The sequence below is a fragment of the Aotus nancymaae genome, unplaced genomic scaffold (assembly GCF_030222135.1).
Source record: "Aotus nancymaae isolate 86718 unplaced genomic scaffold, 86718_ANA_hifiasm-v0.15.2.pri h1tg000145l, whole genome shotgun sequence".
Classification (NCBI taxonomy): Eukaryota; Metazoa; Chordata; class Mammalia; order Primates; family Aotidae; genus Aotus; species Aotus nancymaae.
In genome coordinates, this window is record NW_026988560.1 from 88,730 (window position 1) to 106,847 (window position 18,118).

The 18,118-nt window shown below is 56.9% G+C and overlaps 1 protein-coding gene across 1 annotated transcript in view; it reads left to right on the forward strand.

The window, feature by feature from the left end:
* The first annotated feature begins 1,239 nt into the window (after positions 1-1,239).
* Positions 1,240-18,118, forward strand: part of LOC135272913 (DNA polymerase epsilon catalytic subunit A-like) — a 37,631-nt gene continuing 20,752 nt past the window's right edge. Inside the window, exons 1-3 of the mRNA XM_064371616.1 lie at positions 1,240-1,346; positions 3,658-3,799; positions 4,262-4,342. Of these exons, the coding sequence (XP_064227686.1) occupies positions 1,240-1,346; positions 3,658-3,799; positions 4,262-4,342 (330 nt within the window). The remainder of the gene's footprint in view (positions 1,347-3,657; positions 3,800-4,261; positions 4,343-18,118) is intronic.

The following is an 18,118-nucleotide window of genomic DNA, read 5'->3' on the forward strand; positions in this document are numbered from 1 at the left end:
CCGCACACCCGCGTCTCCACCCGCGCCCCGCACACCCGCGTCTCCACCTCGCGCCCCGCACACCCGCGCCCCCGGCCGCGTCTCCACCCGCGCCCCGCACACCCGCGTCTCCACCCACGCCCCGCACACCCGCGCCCCGCACACCCGCGTCTCCACCTCGCGCCCCGCACACCCGCGCCCCCGGCCGCGTCTCCACCTCGCGCCCCGCACACCCGCGCCCCGCACACCCGCGTCTCCACCTCGCGCCTCGCACACCCGCGCCCCCGGCCGCGTCTGCACCTCGCACCCCGCACACCCGCGCCCCTGGCCGCGTCATCCCCGGGCGCGCGGGGCCCCTCTCAGGTTCTCCGGTGAACTGAGCGCCGAGCCCCGGGGTCCCGGCGGGCCCTCCCCGCGCTGGGAGGGCGGGATCGGCGAGGCGCCTCACAGTCGCTGAATGCGGTCGCGAGCGACGCCGCGGGAAGTTCAGAGCCAGGTCGGAGGGCGCCCGCTGCGGCGGGTTCAGACCCCGGCGCGCCCCCAGCCGGGTCGCGGTCCCGCGGCCCCGTCCAGGCCCCGCGCCGCTGCAGCCACCTGCGCCCGGGGCGGCGTCGGATTCCCGCGCAGGCCGCGCCCCGCTCACCTGGTGGCCGCCTTGGTGAGCACCGGGTAGAGCCGCAGGAGGAGCAGGTACCGGACGAGCGCCCGCCGCGGGAGCGCCCCAAGCCCGGCTTCGGCCCGCAGCCTGGACGCCGCCGGCGCCATCGCCTCCCCAGCGCCGCGCCGTACCTCGGGCGGGCGGGGGGCGGGGCGCGGGGCGGCCTGACATTTCCGGCCCCACCACGGCCCGCAGCACCGCCCGGTCCCGACACCACGGTGCGTCCCGCACGCCTCCGCACACTTTTCCCCGGTCCCTGCCGGCCACCTCCCCCGCCGGGCGCCGGCTCCCATTGGAGCGCTGCAGGGGGCGGGCGAGGGGCGGGGCGCGCCTCTTGATTGACGGCGCGCGCCTCTTGATTGACGGCGCGCGCCTCTTGATTGACGGCGCGCGCCTCTTGATTGACGGCGCGCGCCTCTTGATTGACGGCGCGCGCCTCTTGATTGACGGCGCGCGCCTCTTGATTGACGGCGCGCGCCTCTTGATTGACGGCGCGCGCCTCTTGATTGACGGCGCGCGCCTCTTGATTGACGGCGCGCGCCTCTTGATTGACGGCGCGCGCCTCTTGATTGACGGCGGCACTTTCGGCTCTCGCGAGACTGATGGGAGCGCGCCAAATTCCTCCTGCGAAGCAGAGGTCGATCGCCGGCGGCTCCAGGAGCGGAGGGCGGCGACGCGCGGACCCGGGCGCGGACGGCGAGGCCGGCAGGTGAGGGGCGCTCTCCTGAGGCCCTCGGGCCGGCCCTGCCGAGGGTGCGGTGGAGCCGGGCGCGGGTGGCGCCGCCGAGGCGAGGGGGAGGCCGGGGTCCCGCAGCCGCCCCCTCTCGCCGCGCCTGACCGGGGTGGAGCGGCGCGCCCGGACCGCCGGCGGAGGGACCTGGGGCGGGGCGGAGGCTCCGCGGAAGTAGCTTCTCCGCGGGGGAACGAGGCGGGCCGCGCGGTCTTCCCCTGCTCGGCTCTTCCTGAGGCGTTTCGGGCCTCGCCTGGCGCGCAGCTGCGTTTGGGGCCTGCCGCGCGGCGGGGGCGGTGCGAGCTGCGGGAGCGGGGCCAGGCCCTGCGGGGCGGACGCGCGGCGGGTGGGGGCCGGGACCCCGCCTGGAGGCGCAGCGCTGGGGGAGGCCGCGGCGGGCGGATCGCTGGAGCCTAGGATCCTGTCCCGGCGACACCCTTTCTCCTCTGTTTGATTACTTTATTTTTTTGGAGACGGAGTCCTGCCCCCTCACCCAGCCTAGTGTTTATTATTATTATTGGTGGGGGGACACAGTGCAGCCCTGTCGCCCAGGCTGGAGCGCAGAGGCGCGATCTCGGCTCCCTGCAGCCTCCGCTCCCGGGTTCAAGCGATTCTCTTGCCTCAGCCTCCCGAGTAGCTGGGGTGACAGGCGCGCGCCATCATGCCGGCTGAATTTTGTAGTTTTAGTAGAAACGGGGTTTCGCCATGTTGTCCAGGCCGGTCTCGAACGCCTGACCTCAGGTGATCCGCCCGCCTCGGCCTCCCAAAGTGCTGGATTACAGGCGTGAGCCACCGCGCCCAGCCCTTCTCTTCTAAAAAGAAGAAAAATTAGCGAGGCTGGTGGCGTGCGCGTGAAGTCATGGCTATTAATTCTCGGAGGCCGAGGCCGGAGGTTCACCTGAGCCCCGCAGGTCGAGGCTGCTGTGAGCTGGGATCGCGCCACAGCCCTCCAGCCTGAGCGAGGGAGCCAGACCGTCTTAAAAAAAAAAATAGAAAAACGGTAAGACGCGGCTGCTCGGTGGCCAGAGCAAACGGTAAACATGACGGAGGCCTGGCCTTCTGCCATAAGCAGAAAACGTGTAAGAATGCGAAGGCTTTTACGGACACTTAGCTGAACAAAATTCTTCACGGAGGAGAAACCGAGTGGTGAGGATCCCTGACGGCTGTCGTGCTAATCACTGCCTATCCTTAGCCCCGTTTGGTCCTCAGGCAAGCCCCGGAGAGGTAGGTGTCCTTAGTATCTACAGTGTGTGCCGGAACGTGGAGCTCAGGGACGCGCACTGGCTGCTCTGGTTCGGGGTGCAGGACGTGCCCCCACCTACTGCACTCCACTGCCCTGCCCCGAGCTCGGTGACAGCCTCCAGGCAGGGGATATTGAGTGCCGGCTTTTAACTTGCGTGCTCTACGTGGGTTAACTCCTCTCGTCTTTAAAACAGCCCCAGGAGGCGGTGGGTGGTAGATGTGCCTGCATTTTTTCTGTGAAATGGGGACACCAGTGGCCTCCCTCGTAGGGGTTGTCATGAAAACTGAATGAGAGTGTATGTGGAGTACTGGGACGATGGATATAGTAACCCGTGAACTGCTCTCTGTCTGTCTGTTATCCCCATTTTTCCGATGTTTTACTGTTGCTGGTTTAAAAGTCAGATACACGGCTCAGAAAAAACAGTTTTGGGAGGAAATATGGTCCCAGTGAACAGTTTTCTAGTCCACTGAATCCAACGTATATTAATAATATATAAATATACATAATCGTGATTACTGTTTATGTTAGTATTCTGGTTATAAAGTTGAACAGGTTTTGAAGGGCCTGCCCTAATTGTATTTTTCCCATGAGTCCTTTCATTTTAATGTGCCTTTTTGCCAGACTTGGGGTTTTTCAGGAATACATATCTGAAACACACTAGGTGGGTTCAGTGTTGCAGAAGTAGGTGGGATTGGCCAGGCATGGTAGCTTACCCCCTGTAATCCTAGCACTTTGGAATTCCAATGTGGGCAGATCACCTGAGGTCAGGAGTTCAAGACCAGCCTGGCCAACATGGTGAAACCCCATCTCCACTAAAAAATACAAAAATTAGTCAGGTGTGGTGCGGGCACCTGTAATCCCAGCTACTTGGGAGGCCAAGGCAGGAGAAGCTCTTGAACCTGGTAGGCGGAGGTTGCGGCAAGCCAAGACCGTGCCGCTGCACTCCAGCCTGGGGGACAGAGTGAGACTCTGTCTCAAAAAAAAGAAAAGAGAGAGAAGTAGGTGGCATTTCAAACTGTAACCACTGGGTTCCTTTCTTTCACTCAGGGATGATGGCCCCACTTCCTCAGTCTCTGCACTCAAGCGCCTGGAACGGAGTCAGTGGACGGATAAGATGGATTTGCGGTTTGGTTTTGAACGGCTGAAGGAGCCTGGTGAGAAGACAGGCTGGCTCATTAACATGCATCCCGTAAGCACTGGCGCTTTCCCTTGGTCCTTCTCCCTCCCAGGGGTGTGGCTGTATTCCTTCTTGTCATAGCATGGTCCTTGTCCAAAGTGGGACCCATGGGGGGACTTGTCTGGTGAATCAGTAGGGAGATGTGATGGCTCCCAGCTCTCCTCCTTTCCTCTTTAACATCATTGAGGGCCACAAAGAAGTCAGTGTGAGAAGCCGGAGGTGATGGCCCTTGCTTTTAGCCATCATAATAAAGCTTTCAAGGATTATGAGGGAGAAATTCCAAGAAATCCCCATTTGGAGGCTCTTACGATGTGGTTCTTTTGAATAAGGTGGTAGTGTTAATGTAGGGGTGGAATAAAGACCTAGATGAGGGGATTTGTTTCTGAAGTGCTCAGTTTCCCAAAAGGTCGGAGGAAAAGGGTCCTGACACTGTGTAGAGGACGATTGTGCCTATGTTGGTCAATTCTCTCGTAGACCGAGATTTTAGATGAAGATAAACGCTTAGTCAGTGCGGTGGATTACTACTTCATTCAAGATGACGGAAGCAGATTTAAGGTAAGCCCGAGAAGCTAAAACCCACTTGCAGCGAGCAGCTGGATCCAAAATGAGGGGTGTTCATTTAACTCTGTGACTGTCAGGGAGGTCGTGGGAGGCTTCTAGTGCACAGCTGCCCATAGCCCACCAAAACTCAGGCCCCTGGAGGCCCCATCAGTCACCATTTAAGATGTCCTGAGAGAGATCAGTTTAGGAAGACTCTGAATGGTGAGCAGTATTGCGTCTTAGATTCTTGCCCCATGGTAAGTGCACATCCTGACGTCCTGTTATGCTTTACGAGCTACCAAGGTCAAGGCTACCCTGGCTCTAGGCTGTTCATGGACTGACTGTAGGAGCAAGCAGTCTGTTTTCATTTTTCTCTCCTTTTTTTTTTTTCTCATTAAAAAAAAAAAAAAAAAAAACCCGGCCTGTGGTTGGGACTCATCACAGCTTTCACTGCGGCCTGGCTCTGTCTCTCCGTCCGCGTCTTTCCCGGCACAGCCACTCCCGCTCCCCGGCGGTGTGAAATGGGGAGCTGTGCCCCAGAGCGCCGCCTGCTGGAGAGAAGTGAACTTTCTTCCTCAACCTGGTTCCAAAGTCCCAGGGAAGGGCCCTGATTGGCTTTAACAGCAGTTTTATTGAGATATGTACAATGCGCGTATATGACTCACCCATTTAAAGTGTAAGATTCGGAGGTTTTAGTGATCGTTTTTAAGAGTTGTAAAACTGGCCAGGTGACGTGGCTCATGCCTATCATCCCAGCACTTTGGGAGGCTGAGGTGGGAGGATCACAAGGTCAGGAGATCGAGACCAGCCTGAACACGGTGAAACCCCGTCTCTACTAAAAATACAAAAATTAACCAGGCGTGGTGGCAGATGCCTGTAATCCCAGCTACTCAGGAGGCTGAGGCACAAGAATTGCTTGAACCCGGGAGGCGGAGGTGGCTGTGAGCCGAGATCACGCCACCGCACCCCAGCCTGGGCGACGGAGCGAGACGCCGTCTCAAACAAACTACAAGAGTCATAAAATACATGCAGCGTCAAACATGCCATTGCATCCATACTGAATGTGCCTGGAGCGGCCTCACTCCCAATCGCACTGTTGCTCCCTCGCGGCCGCCACTGTTTCTGAACCTTTTCGTTGCCCCAAAGAGAAACCTGGAGCTGTCAGGCAGTAACTCTCCGTCCGTTCTCCTCAGCCCCCGCCAGCGACGGATACCTTTTTGGTTTCCGGCACTCTTTGGGACGAACTCATGCTGAAAACCACTGTCTTTCTCTGACGTTCTAATTTAATTGGTCCTCCTGCATTTCATCTGGCAACTTAGAGTGGGGGACATCAGCCACCAAATCCTCCTCAACACAGGCTGCTGCTTTGGCCCAGCTCAAGGGGCTGTGAAATGAGACCTGGGTGAGCACAGGGTCCACACGGTGGAGGGGCAGGGCCGGGGAGGGTCCTCCTGGGATGGGGTGAGACAGTGGTCCAGCGTGGGGGGGGCAGGGCCGGGGAGAGTCCTGCTGGGACGGGGTGAGACAGTGGACCAGGGTGGGGGGGACAGGGCCGGGGAGGGTCGTCCTGGGATGCGGTGAGACAGTGGTCCAGCGTGGGGTGGGGGACAGGGCCGGGGAGGGTCCTCCTTGGATGGGGTGAGACAGTGGTCCATCATGGGGGCACAGCTGCGGAGGGTCCTCCTGGGACAGGGGTGAGAGAGTGGACCAGCATGGGGTGCGGGACAGGGTCGGGGAGGGTCCTCCTGGGATGGGGTGAGACAGTGATCCAGCGTGGCGGGGCAGGGCCGGGGACGGTCCTACTGGGACGGGATGAGACAGTGGACCAGGGTTGGGGGGCCGGGGCCAGGGAGGGTCGTCCTGGGATGGGGTGAGACAGTGGTCCATCATGGGGGCAGAGCTGGGGAGGGTCCTCCTGGGACAGAGCTGAGACAGTGGACCAGCGTGGGGTGCGGGACAGGGTCGGGGAGGGTCCTCCTGGGATGGGGTGAGACAGTGGTCCATCATGGGGGCAGAGCTGGGGAGGGTCCTCCTGGGACAGAGCTGAGACAGTGGACCAGCATGGGGTGCGGGACAGGGTCGGGGAGGGTCCTACTGGGATGAGGTGAGACAGTGGTCCAGCGTAGAGGGGCAGGGCAGGGGAGGGTCCTGCTGGGACAGGGTGAGACAGTGGACCAGGGTGGGAGGGCCGGGGCCAGGGAGGTTCCTCCTGGGATGCGATGAGACAGTGGTCCAGCGTGGGGTGGGGAAAGGGCCAGGGAGGTTCCTCCTGGGATGGGGTGAGACAGTGCTCCAGCGTGGGGTGGGGGACAGGGTCGGGGAGGGTCCTCCTGGGATGGGGTGAGACAGTGGTCCAGCGTAGTGGGTAGGGCCGGGAAGGGTCCTGCTGCGACGGGGTGAGACAGTGGGCCAGTGTGGTGGGGACAGGGACGGGAAGGGTCCTCCTGGGATGGGGTGAGACAGTGGTCCAGCGTGGGGTGGAGGACAGGGCTGGGGAGGGTCCTCCTGGGATGGGGTGAGACAGTGGTCCAGCATGGGGTGGGGGACAGGGCCGGGGAGGGTCCTGTTGGGACGGGGTGAGACAGTTGACCAGGGTGGGGAGGCCGGGGCCAGGGAGGGTCCTCCTGGGATGGGGTGAGACAGTGGTTCATCATGCGAGCAGAGCTGGGGAGGGTCCTCCTGGGACAGAGGTGAGACAGTGGACCAGCGTGGGGCGGGGGACAGGACCGGGGAGGGTCCTTCTGGGATGGGGTGAGACAGTGGTCCTTCATGGGGGCAGAGCTTGGGTGGGTCCTCCTGGGACAGGGGTGAGACAGTGGATGAGCACAGTGTGCGGTACAGGGTCGGCGAGGGTCCTCCTGGGATGGGGTGAGACAGTGGTCCAGCGTAGGGGGGCAGGGCCAGGGAAGGTCCTGCTGGGACGGGGTCAGACTGTGTACCAGCGTGGGGTGGGGGACAGGGTCGGGGAGGGTCCCCCTGGGATGGGGTGAGACAGTGGTCCAGGGTGGGGGGCCAGGGCCAGGGAGGGTCCTGCTGGGATTCGGTGAAACAGTTGACCAGGGTGGGGGGCCGGGGCCAGGGAGGGTCCTCCTGGGATGGGGTGAGACAGTGGACCAGCATGGGGTGCGGGACAGGGTCAGGGAGGGTCCTCCTGGGATGGGGTGAGACAGTGGACCAGCATGGGGTGCGGGACAGGGTCAGGGAGGGTCCTCCAGGGATGGGGTGAGACAGTGGACCAGCATGGGGTGCGGGACAGGGTCGGGGAGGGTCCTCCAGGGATGGGGTGAGACAGTGGACCAGCATGGGGTGCGGGACAGGGTCGGGGAGGGTCCTCCTGGGATGGGGTGAGACAGTGGACCAGCATGGGGTGCGGGACAGGGTCGGGGAGGGTCCTCCAGGGATGGGGTGAGACAGTGGACCAGCATGGGGTGAGGGACAGGGTCGGGGAGGGTCCTCCTGGGATGGGGTGAGACAGTGGACCAGTATGGAGTGCGGGACAGGGTCGGGGAGGGTCCTCCTGGGATGGGGTGCGACTGGACCAGTGTGAGGGGGGCAGGGCTGGGGAGGGTCCTATTGGGACGGGGTGAGACAGTTGACCAGGGTGGGGAGGCCGGGGCCAGGGAGGGTCCTCCTGGTATGGGGTGAGACACTGTTTCATCATGCAGTCAGAGCAGGGGAGCATCCTCCTTGGACAGAGGTGAGACAGTGGACCAGTGTCGGGTGCGGGACAGGGTCGGGGAGGGTCTTCCTGGGATGGGGTGAGACAGTGGTCCTTCATGGGGGCAGAGCTTGGGAGGGTCCTCCTGGGATGGGGTGAGACAGTGGACCAGCATGGGGTGCGGGACAGGGTCCGGGAGGGTCCTCCTGGGATGGGGTGAGACAGTGGTCCAGTGTGGGGGGGCAAGGCTGGCGAGGGTCCTATTGGGACGGGGTGAGACAGTTGACCAGGGTGGGGAGGCCGGGGCCAGGGAGGGTCCTCCTGGGATGGGGTGAGACACTGGTTCATCATGCGGGCAGAGCTGGGGAGGGTCCTCCTGGGACAGAGGTGAGACAGTGGACCAGCGTGGGGTGCAGGACAGGGTCGGGGAGGGTCTTCCTGGGATGGGGTGAGACAGTGGTCCATCATGGGGGCAGAGCTTGGGAGAGTCCTCCTGGGATGGGGTGAGACAGTGGTCCATCATGGGTGAGAGAGTGTTCCAGCGTGGGATGGGGGACAGGGCCGGGGAGGGTTCTCCTGGGATGGGGTGAGGCAGTGGTCCAAAATGTGGGCAAAGCTGGGGGCGGTCCTCTTGGGACGGGCGTGAGACAGTGGACCAGCATGGCGTGCGGGACAGGGTCCGGGAGGGTCCTCCTGGGATGGAGTCCAGGGGGAAACGGTGCGGGGGTGGGCAGGAGGAGACCAGGGACGGCGAGCCGGTCCCGGCGGGGGAGTCCCGGGGCAATAGGTGCGGGATGGGGGCAGGAGGAGACCAGGGACAGGGAGCCGGTCCCGGCGGGGAAGTCCAGGGGCAAACGGTGCGGTGGGGGCAGCAGGAAACAAGGGAGGGCGAGCGGGTTCCCGCGGGAGAGTCCAGGGGCAATCGGTGCGTGGGAGGGCAGGAGGAGACCAGGGTCCGCGAGCCGTTCACGGCGGGGGAGTCCAGGGGCAAACGGTGCGTCGGCGGTCAGGAGGAGAACAGGCCTGGCGAGGCGGTCCGGGCGGCGCAGCTCAGGGTCAAAGGCTGCGGGAGGGGCAGGAGGAGACCAGGGACGGCAAGCCGTTCCCGGCGGGGGGGATTTCAGGGGCAATCGGTGCGGTGGGGAGCAGGAGGAGACCAGGCACGGCGAGCCGGTCCCGGCGGGGGTGTCCAGGGGCAAATGGTGCGGGGGGGCGGGTCAGGAGGAGACCAGCGACAGGGAGCCGGTCCGGGCGGGGGAGTCCAGGGGCAAACGGTCCGGGGGGTGCAGGAGAAGACCAGGGACTGCGAGCCAGCTCCTGCCCGGGAGTCCAGGGGCAAATGGTGCGTGCTTGGCAGGAGGAGACCAGGGACGGTGAACCGGTCCCGGCGGAGGAGTCCAGGGGAAAACGGTGCGGGAGTGGCAGGAGGAGACCAGGGAACCCTAGCGAATCCCCACGGGGGAGTCCAGGGGCAAAAGGTGCCGGAGTGGCAGTAGGAGACCAGGGACGGTGAACCGGTTCCAGCGGGGGAATCCAGGGTCAAATGGTGCGGTGGGGGGGGGTGGGGCAAGGAGGAGACCAGGGACAGGGAGCCGGTCCCGGCAGGGGAGTCCAGGGGCAAACGGTGCGTGGGGTGGGGGGGGGGCAGGAGGAGACCAGGGACAGCGAGGCGGTCTCGGCGGGGGAGTCCAGGGGCAAACGGTGCGGGGGTGGCAGGAGGAGACCAGGGAACCCTAGTGGATCCCCACGGGGGAGTCCAGGACCAAAAGGTGCTGGGGTGGCAGCAGGAGACCAGAGACGTCGAGCCTGTCCCCACGGGGGAATCCAGGGCAAACGGTGCGAGGGGAGGCAGGAGGAGAACAGGGACCGCGAGGCCGGGAGTCCAGGGGCAAACGGCGCGGGGGGGTGCAGGAGGAGTCCAGGGACGGCGAACCGGTCCCGGCGGGGGAGTCCAGGGGCAAACCGTGCTTGGGGGGCAGGAGGAGACCAGGAAGGCGAGCCGTTCCCGGCGTGGGAGTCTCGGGGCAAAAGGTGCGGGGTGGGGGCAGGAGGAGACCAGGGACAGGGAGCCGGTCCCGGCGGGGGAGTCCAGGGGCAAACGGTGCCGGGGGGGCAGCAGGAAACAAGGGAGGGCGAGCGGGTTCCCGCGGGAGAGTCCAGGGGCAATCGGTGCGGCGGGGGTCAGGAGGAGAACAGGCCTGGAGAGGCGGTCCGTGCGGCGCAGCCCAGGGTCAAAGGCTGCGGGAGGGGCAGGAGGAGACCAGGGACGGCAAGCCCTTCCCGGCGGGGGGGATTTCAGGGGCAATCGGTGCGGGGAGGGGGGAACAGGAGGAGACCAGGCACGGCGAGCCGATCCCGGCGGGGCTGTCCAGGGGCAAATGGTGCGGGGAGCGGGCCATGAGGAGACCAGCGAAATAAATAGCCAGATAGCCACGCATGGTGTCTCACACCTGTAGTCCCAGGTACTCAGGAAATAAATAGCAGATAGCCAGGCATGGTGTCTCACACCTGTAATCCCAGCTACTCAGGAAATAAATAGCCAGATAGCCACGCATGGTGTCTCACGCCTGTAGTCCCAGCAACTCAGGAAATAAATAGCCAGATAGCCAGGCATGTTGTCTCACACATGAAGTCCCAGCTACTAAGGAAATAAATGGCCAGATAGCCAGGCATAGTGTCTCACAACTGTAGTCGCAGCTACTCAGGAAATAAATAGCAGATTGCCAGTCATGGTGTCTCACACCTGTAGTCCCAGGTACTCAGGAAAAATATAGCAGATAGCCAGGCATGCCGTCTCACGCCTGTAGTCCCTGCTACTCAGCAAATAAATAGCAGATAGCCAGGCATGGTGTTTCACACCTGTAGTCCCAGCTACTCAGGAAATAAATAGCTGATAGCCAGGCATGGTGTCTCACACCTGTAGTCCCAGGTACTCAGGACATAAATAGACAAATAGCCAGGCATGGTGCCTCACACCTGTAGTCCCAGATTCTCAGGAAATAAATAGCCAGATAGCCAGGCATGGTGTCTCACACCTGTAGCCCCAGTTACTCTGCAAATAAATAGCCAAATAGCCACACATGGTGTCTCACGCCTGTAGTCCCAGCTACTCAGGAAATAAATACCCAGATAGCCAGGCATGGTGTCTCACACATGTAGTCCCAGCTATTCAGGAAATAAAAAGCCAGATAGCCAGGCATGGTGTCTCACACCTGTAGTCTCAGGTACTCAAGAAATAAATAGCAGATAGCCAGGCATGGTGTCTCACATCTGTAGTCCCCGCTACTCAGGAAAAATATAGCAGATAGCCAGGCATGCTGTCTCACACCTCTATTCCCCGGTACTCAGGAAATAAATAGCTATTAGCCAGGCATGGTGTCTCACACCTGTAGTCCCAGCTACTCCAGAAATAAATAGCCAGATAGCCAGGCATGTTGTCTCACACCTGTCGTCCCAGGTACTCAGGAAATAAATAGCCAGATAGCCAGGCATGGTGTCTCAAACCTGTAGTCCCAGCTACTCAGGAAATAAATAGCGCGATATCCAGGCATGGTGTCTCACACATGCAGTGCCAGCTACTCAGAAAATAAATAGCAGAGAACAAGGTATACTGTCTCACACCTGTAGTCCCAGCTATTGAGGAAATAGAAAGATAGTCAGGCATGGTGCCTCACACCTATAGTCCCAGGTACTCAGGAAATAAATAGCAGATATTCAGGCATGCTGTCTCACACCTGTAGTCTCAGCTACTCAGGAAATAAATAGCCAGATAGCTGGGTATGGTGTCTCACACCTGTAGTCCCAGATACTCATGAAATAAATGGCCAGATAGCCAGGAAAGGTGTCTCACACCTGTAGTCCTAGCTACTCAGGAAATAAATAGCCAGATAGCCAGGTATGGTGTCTCACACCTGTAGACCCAGCTACTCAGGAAATAAATAGCCGATAGCCAGGCATGGTGTCCCACACCTGTAGTCCCAGCTAATCAGGAAATAAAACGCCAGAAAACCAGGCATGGTGTCTCAGATCTGTAGTCCCAGCTGCTCAGGAAATAAATAGAGAGAGAGCCAGGCATGGTGTCTCACACCTGTAGTCCCAGCTACTCAGGAAATAAATAGCAGATAGCCAGGCATGAAGTCTCACATCTGTAGTCCAACCTAATCAGGAAATATATAGCAGAGAGCCAGGCATGGTGTCTCACAGCTGTAGTCCCAGCTAATCAGGAAATAAATAGCCAGATAGCCAGGCATGGTGTCTCACACATGTATTCCCAGCTACGCAGGAAATAAACAGCCAGATAGCCAGACATGGTGTGTCACACCTGTAGTCCTACCTACTCAGGAAATAAATAACCAGATAGCCACGCATGGTGTCTCTCACCTGTAGTCCCAGCTACTCAGGAAATGAACAGCCACATAGCCAGGCATGGTGTCTCACACCTGTAGTCCCAGCTACTCAGGAAATATGTAGCCAGATAGCCAGGCATGGTGTCTCACACCTGTAGTCCCAGCTACTCAGGAAATAAATAGCAGATAGCCAGGCATGGTGTCTCACAACTGTAGTCCCAGCTACTCAGGAAATAGGCAGCCAGATAGCCAGGCATGGTGTCTCAAACCTGTAGTCCCAGCTACTCCGGAAATAAATAGCCAGATAGCCAGGCATGTTGTCTCACACCTGTCGTCCCAGGTACTCAGGAAATAAATACCCAGATAGCCAGGCATGATGTCTCACACATGGAGTCTGAGGTAATCAGGAAATAAATAGCCAGATAGCCAGGCATGCTGTCTCACACCTGTTGTTCAAGCTACTTAGGAAATAAATAGCCAGATAACCCGGCATGGTGTCTCACACCTGGAGTCTCAGTTATTCAGGAAATAAATAGCCAGATAACCCGGCATGGTGTCTCACACCTGGAGTCTCAGTTACTCAGGAAATAAATAGCAGAGAGCCAGGCATGCTGTCTCACACCTGTAGTACCAGCTATTCAGGAAATAAACAGCCAGATAGCCAGGTATGGTGTCTCACACCTGTAGTCTCAGCTACTGATGAAATAAATGGCAGATAGACAGGCATGGTGTCTCACATCTGTAATCCCAGCTACTCAGGAAATAAATAGCCCGATATCCAGGCATGGTGTCTCACACATGCAGTGCCAGCTACTCAGAAAATAAATATCAGAGAGCAAGGTATACTGTCTCACACCTGTAGTCCCAGCTACTTAGGATATAAATAGCCGATAGCCAGGCATGCTGTCTCACACCTGTAGTCTCAGCTACTCAGGAAATAAATAGCCAGATAGCTGGGTATGGTGTGTCACACTTGTAGTGCCAGATACTCATGAAATAAACAGCCAGATAGCCAGGAATGGTGTCTCACACCTGTAGTCCTAGCTACTCAGGAAATAAATAGCCAGATAGCCAGGTATGGTGTCTTACACCTGTAGTCCCAGCTACTCAGGAAATGAACAGCCAGATAGCCAGGCATGGTGTCTCACACCTGTAGTCACAGACACTCAGGAAATATGTAGCCAGATAGCCAGGCATGGTGTCTCACACCTGTAGTCCCAGCTACTCAGGAAATAAACAGCCAGATAGCCAGACATGGTGTCTCACACCTGTAGTCCTACCTACTCAGGAAATAAATAGCCAGATAGCCAGGCATGGTGTCTCACACCTGTAGTCTCAGCTACTCAGGAAATATATAGCCAGATAGCCAGGCATGGTGTCTCACACCTGTAGTCGCAGCTACTCAGGAAATGAACAGCCAGATAGCCAGGCATGGTGTCTCACACCTCTATTCCCCGGTACTCAGGAAATAAATAGCAGATAGCCAGGCATGGTGTCTCACACCTGTAGTCCCAGCTACTGAGGAAATAAGCAGCCAGATAGCCAGGCATGGTGTCTCAAACCTGTAGTCCCAGCTACTCCGGAAATAAATAGCCAGATAGCCAGGCATGGTGTCTCACACCTGTCGTCCCAGATTCTCAGGAAATAAATAGCCAGATAGCCAGGAATGGTGTCTCACACCTATAGTCCCAGCTACTCAGGACATAAATAGCCAGATAGCCAGGTATGTTGTCTCACACAAGTAGTCCCAGGTACTCAGGAAATAAATGGCCAGATAGCCAGGCATGGTGTCTCACACCTGTAGTCCCAGGTACTCCGGAAAAATATAGCAGATAGCCAGGCATGCCGTCTCACGCCTGTAGTCCCTGCTACTCAGAAAATAAATAGCAGATAGCCAGGCATGGTGTTTCACACCTGTAGTCCCAGCTACTCAGGCAATAAATAGCTGATAGCCAGGCATGGTGTCTCACACCTGTAGTCCCAGGTACTCAGGACATAAATAGCCAAATAGCCAGGCATGGTGCCTCACACCTGTAGTCCCAGCTACTCAGGAAATTAATAGCCAAATAGCCACGCATGGTGTCTCACACCTGTCGTCCCAGATTCTCAGGAAATAAATAACCAGATAGCCAGGAATGGTGTCTCACATCTGTAGTCCCAGCTACTCAGGAAAAATATAGCAGATAGCCAGGCATGGTGTCTCAGACCTGTAGTCCCAGCTACTCAGGAAATAAATAGAAGATACCCAGGCATGATGTCTCACATCTGTAGTCCAACCTAATCAGGAAATATATAGCAGAGAGCCAGGCATGGTGTCTCACAGCTGTAGTCCCAGCTACTCAGGAAATGAACAGCCAGATAGACAGGCATGCTGTCTCACACCTGTAGTCCCAGCTACTCAGGAAATAAATAGCCAGATAGCCAGGCATGGTGTGTCACACATGTATTCCCAGCTACTCAGGAAATAAACAGCCAGATAGCCAGACATGGTGTCTCACACCTGTAGTCCTACCTACTCAGGAAATAAATAGCCAGATAGCCAGGCATGGTGTCTCTCACCTGTAGTCCCAGCTACTCAGGAAATGAACAGCCACATAGCCAGGCATGGTGTCTCACACCTGTAGTCCCAGCTACTCAGGAAATATGTAGCCAGATAGCCAGGCATGGTGTCTCACACCTGTAGTCCCAGCAACTCAGGAAATAAATAGCAGATAGCCAGGCATGGTGTCTCACACCTGTAGACCCAGCTAGTCAGGAAATAAACAGCCAGATAGCCAGGCATGGTGTCTAACACCTCTACTCCCCGGTAATCAGGAAATAAATAGCAGATATCCAGGCATGGTGTCTCACACCTGTAGTCCCAGCTACTCAGGAAATAAATAGAAGATACCCAGGCATGATGTCTCACATCTGTAGTCCAACCTAATCAGGAAATATATAGCAGAGAGCCAGGCATGGTGTCTCTCACCTGTAGTCCCAGCTACTCAGGAAATGAACAGCCACATAGCCAGGCATGGTGTCTCACACCTGTAGTCCCAGCTACTCAGGAAATATGTAGCCAGATAGCCAGGCATGGTGTCTCACACCTGTAGTCCCAGCAACTCAGGAAATAAATAGCAGATAGCCAGGCATGGTGTCTCACACCTGTAGACCCAGCTAGTCAGGAAATAAACAGCCAGATAGCCAGGCATGGTGTCTAACACCTCTACTCCCCGGTAATCAGGAAATAAATAGCAGATATCCAGGCATGGTGTCTCACACCTGTAGTCCCAGCTACTCAGGAAATAAGCAGCCAGATAGCCAGGCATGGTGTCTCAAACCTGTAGTCCCAGCTACTCCGGAAATAAATAGCCAGACAGCCAGGCATGTTGTCTCACACCTGTCGTCCCAGGTACTCAGGAAATAAATAGCCAGATAGCCAGGCATGGTGTCTCACACCTGTAGTCCCAGCTACTCAGGAAATAAATACCCAGATAGCCAGGCATGATGTCTCACACATGGAGTCAGAGCTAATCAGGAAATAAATAGCCAGATAGCCAGGCATGCTGTCTCACACCTGTTGCTCAAGCTACTTAGGAAATAAATAGCCAGATAACCCAGCATGGTGTCTCACACCTGGAGTCCCAGTTATTCAGGAAATAAATAGCAGAGAGCCAGGCATGCTGTCTCACACCTGTAGTACCAGCTATTCAGGAAATAAATAGCCAGATAGCCAGGCATGCTGTCTCACACCTGTAGTCCCAGCTACTCAGGAAATAAACAGCCAGATAGCCAGGTATGGTGTCTCACACCTGTAGTCTCAGCTACTGATGAAATAAATGGCAGATAGACAGGCATGGTGTCTCACATCTGTAATCCCAGCTACTCAGGAAATAAATAGCCCGATATCCAGGCATGGTGTCTCACACATGCAGTGCCAGCTACTCAGAAAATAAATAGCAGAGAGCAAGGTATATTGTCTCACACCTGTAGTCCCAGCTACTCAGGAAATAAATAGCAGATAGCCAGGCATGCTGTCTCACACCTGTAGTCTCAGCTACTCAGGAAATAAATAGCCAGATAGCTGGGTATGGTGTCTCACACCTGTAGTCCCAGATACTCATGAAATAAATAGCCAGATAGCCAGGTATGGTGTCTCACACCTGTAGTCCAAGCTACTCAGGAAATAAGCAGCCAGATAGCCAGGCATGGTGTCTCAAACCTGTAGTCCCAAGTACTCCGAAAATATATAGCCAGATAGCCAGGCATGTTGTCTCACACCTGGCGTCCCAGGTACTCAGGAAATAAATAGCCAGATAGCCAGGCATGGTATCTCACACCTGTAGTCCCAGCTACTCAGGTAATAAATAACAGAGAGCCAGGTATGCTGTCTCACACTTGTATTCCCAGCTACTCAAGAAATATGTAGCCAGATAGCCAGGCATGGTGTCTCACACCTGTAGACCCAGCTACTCAGGAAATAAACAGCCAGATAGCCAGGCATGGTGTCTCACATCTCTACTCTGCGGCAATCAGGAAATAAATAGCAGATATCCAGGCATGGTGTCTCACACTTGTAGTCCCAGCTACTCAGGAAATATGTAGCTAGATAGCCAGGCATGGTGTCTCATACCTGTAGTCCCAGCTACTCAGGAAATAAATAGCAGATAGTCAGGCATGGCGTCTCACACCTGTATTCTCAGCTACTCAGGAAATAAATAGTAGATAGCCAGGCATGGTGTCTCACACCTGTAGTCCCAGCTACTCAGGAGATAAATAGCCAGACAGCCAGGCATCATGTCTCACACTTGGAGTCCGAGCTAATCAGGAAATAAATAGCCAGATAGCCAGGCATGCTGTCTCACACCTGTTGTTCAAGCGACTTAGGAAATAAATAGCCAGATAACTCAGCATGGTGTCTCACACCTGGAGTCCCAGTTATTCAGGAAATAAATAGCAGAGAGCCAGGCATACTGTCTCACACCTGTAGTACCAGCTATTCAGGAAATAAATAGCAGATAGCCAGGCATGCTGTCTCACACCTGTAGTCGCAGCTACTCAGGAAATAACCAGCCAGATAGCCAGGTATGGTGTCTCACACCTGTAGTCACAGCTACTGATGAAATAAATGGCAGATAGACAGGCATGGGGTCTCACATCTGTAATCCCAGCTACTCAGGAAATAAATAGCCCGATATCCAGGCATGGTGTCTCACACATGCAGTGCCAGCTACTCAGAAAATAAATAGCAGAGAGCAAGGTATACTGTCTCACACCTGTAGTCCCAGCTACTCAGGAAATAGCCAGATAGTCAGGCATGGTGTCTCACACCTATAGTCCCAGGTACTCAGGAAATAAATAGCAGATAGCCAGGCATGCTGTCTCACACCTGTAGTCTCAGCTACTCAGGGAATAAATAGCCAGATAGCTGGGTATGGTGTCTCACACCTGTAGTCCCAGATACTCATGAAATAAATGGCCAGATAGCCAGGAATGGTGACTCACACTTGTAGTCCTAGCTACTCAGGAAATAAATAGCCAGATAGCCAGGTATGGTGTCTCACACCTGTGGTCCCAGCTACTTAGGAAATAAATAGCCAATAGCCAGGCATGGTGTCCGACACCTGTAGTCCCAGCTAATCAGGAAATAAAACGCCAGAAAACCATGCATGGTGTCTCAGATCTGTAGTCCCAGCTGCTCAGGAAATAAATAGAGAGATAGCCAGGCATGGTATCTCACACCTGTAGTCCCGGCTATTCAGGAAATAAATAGCCAGATTGCCAGGCATCGTGTCTCAAACCTGTAGT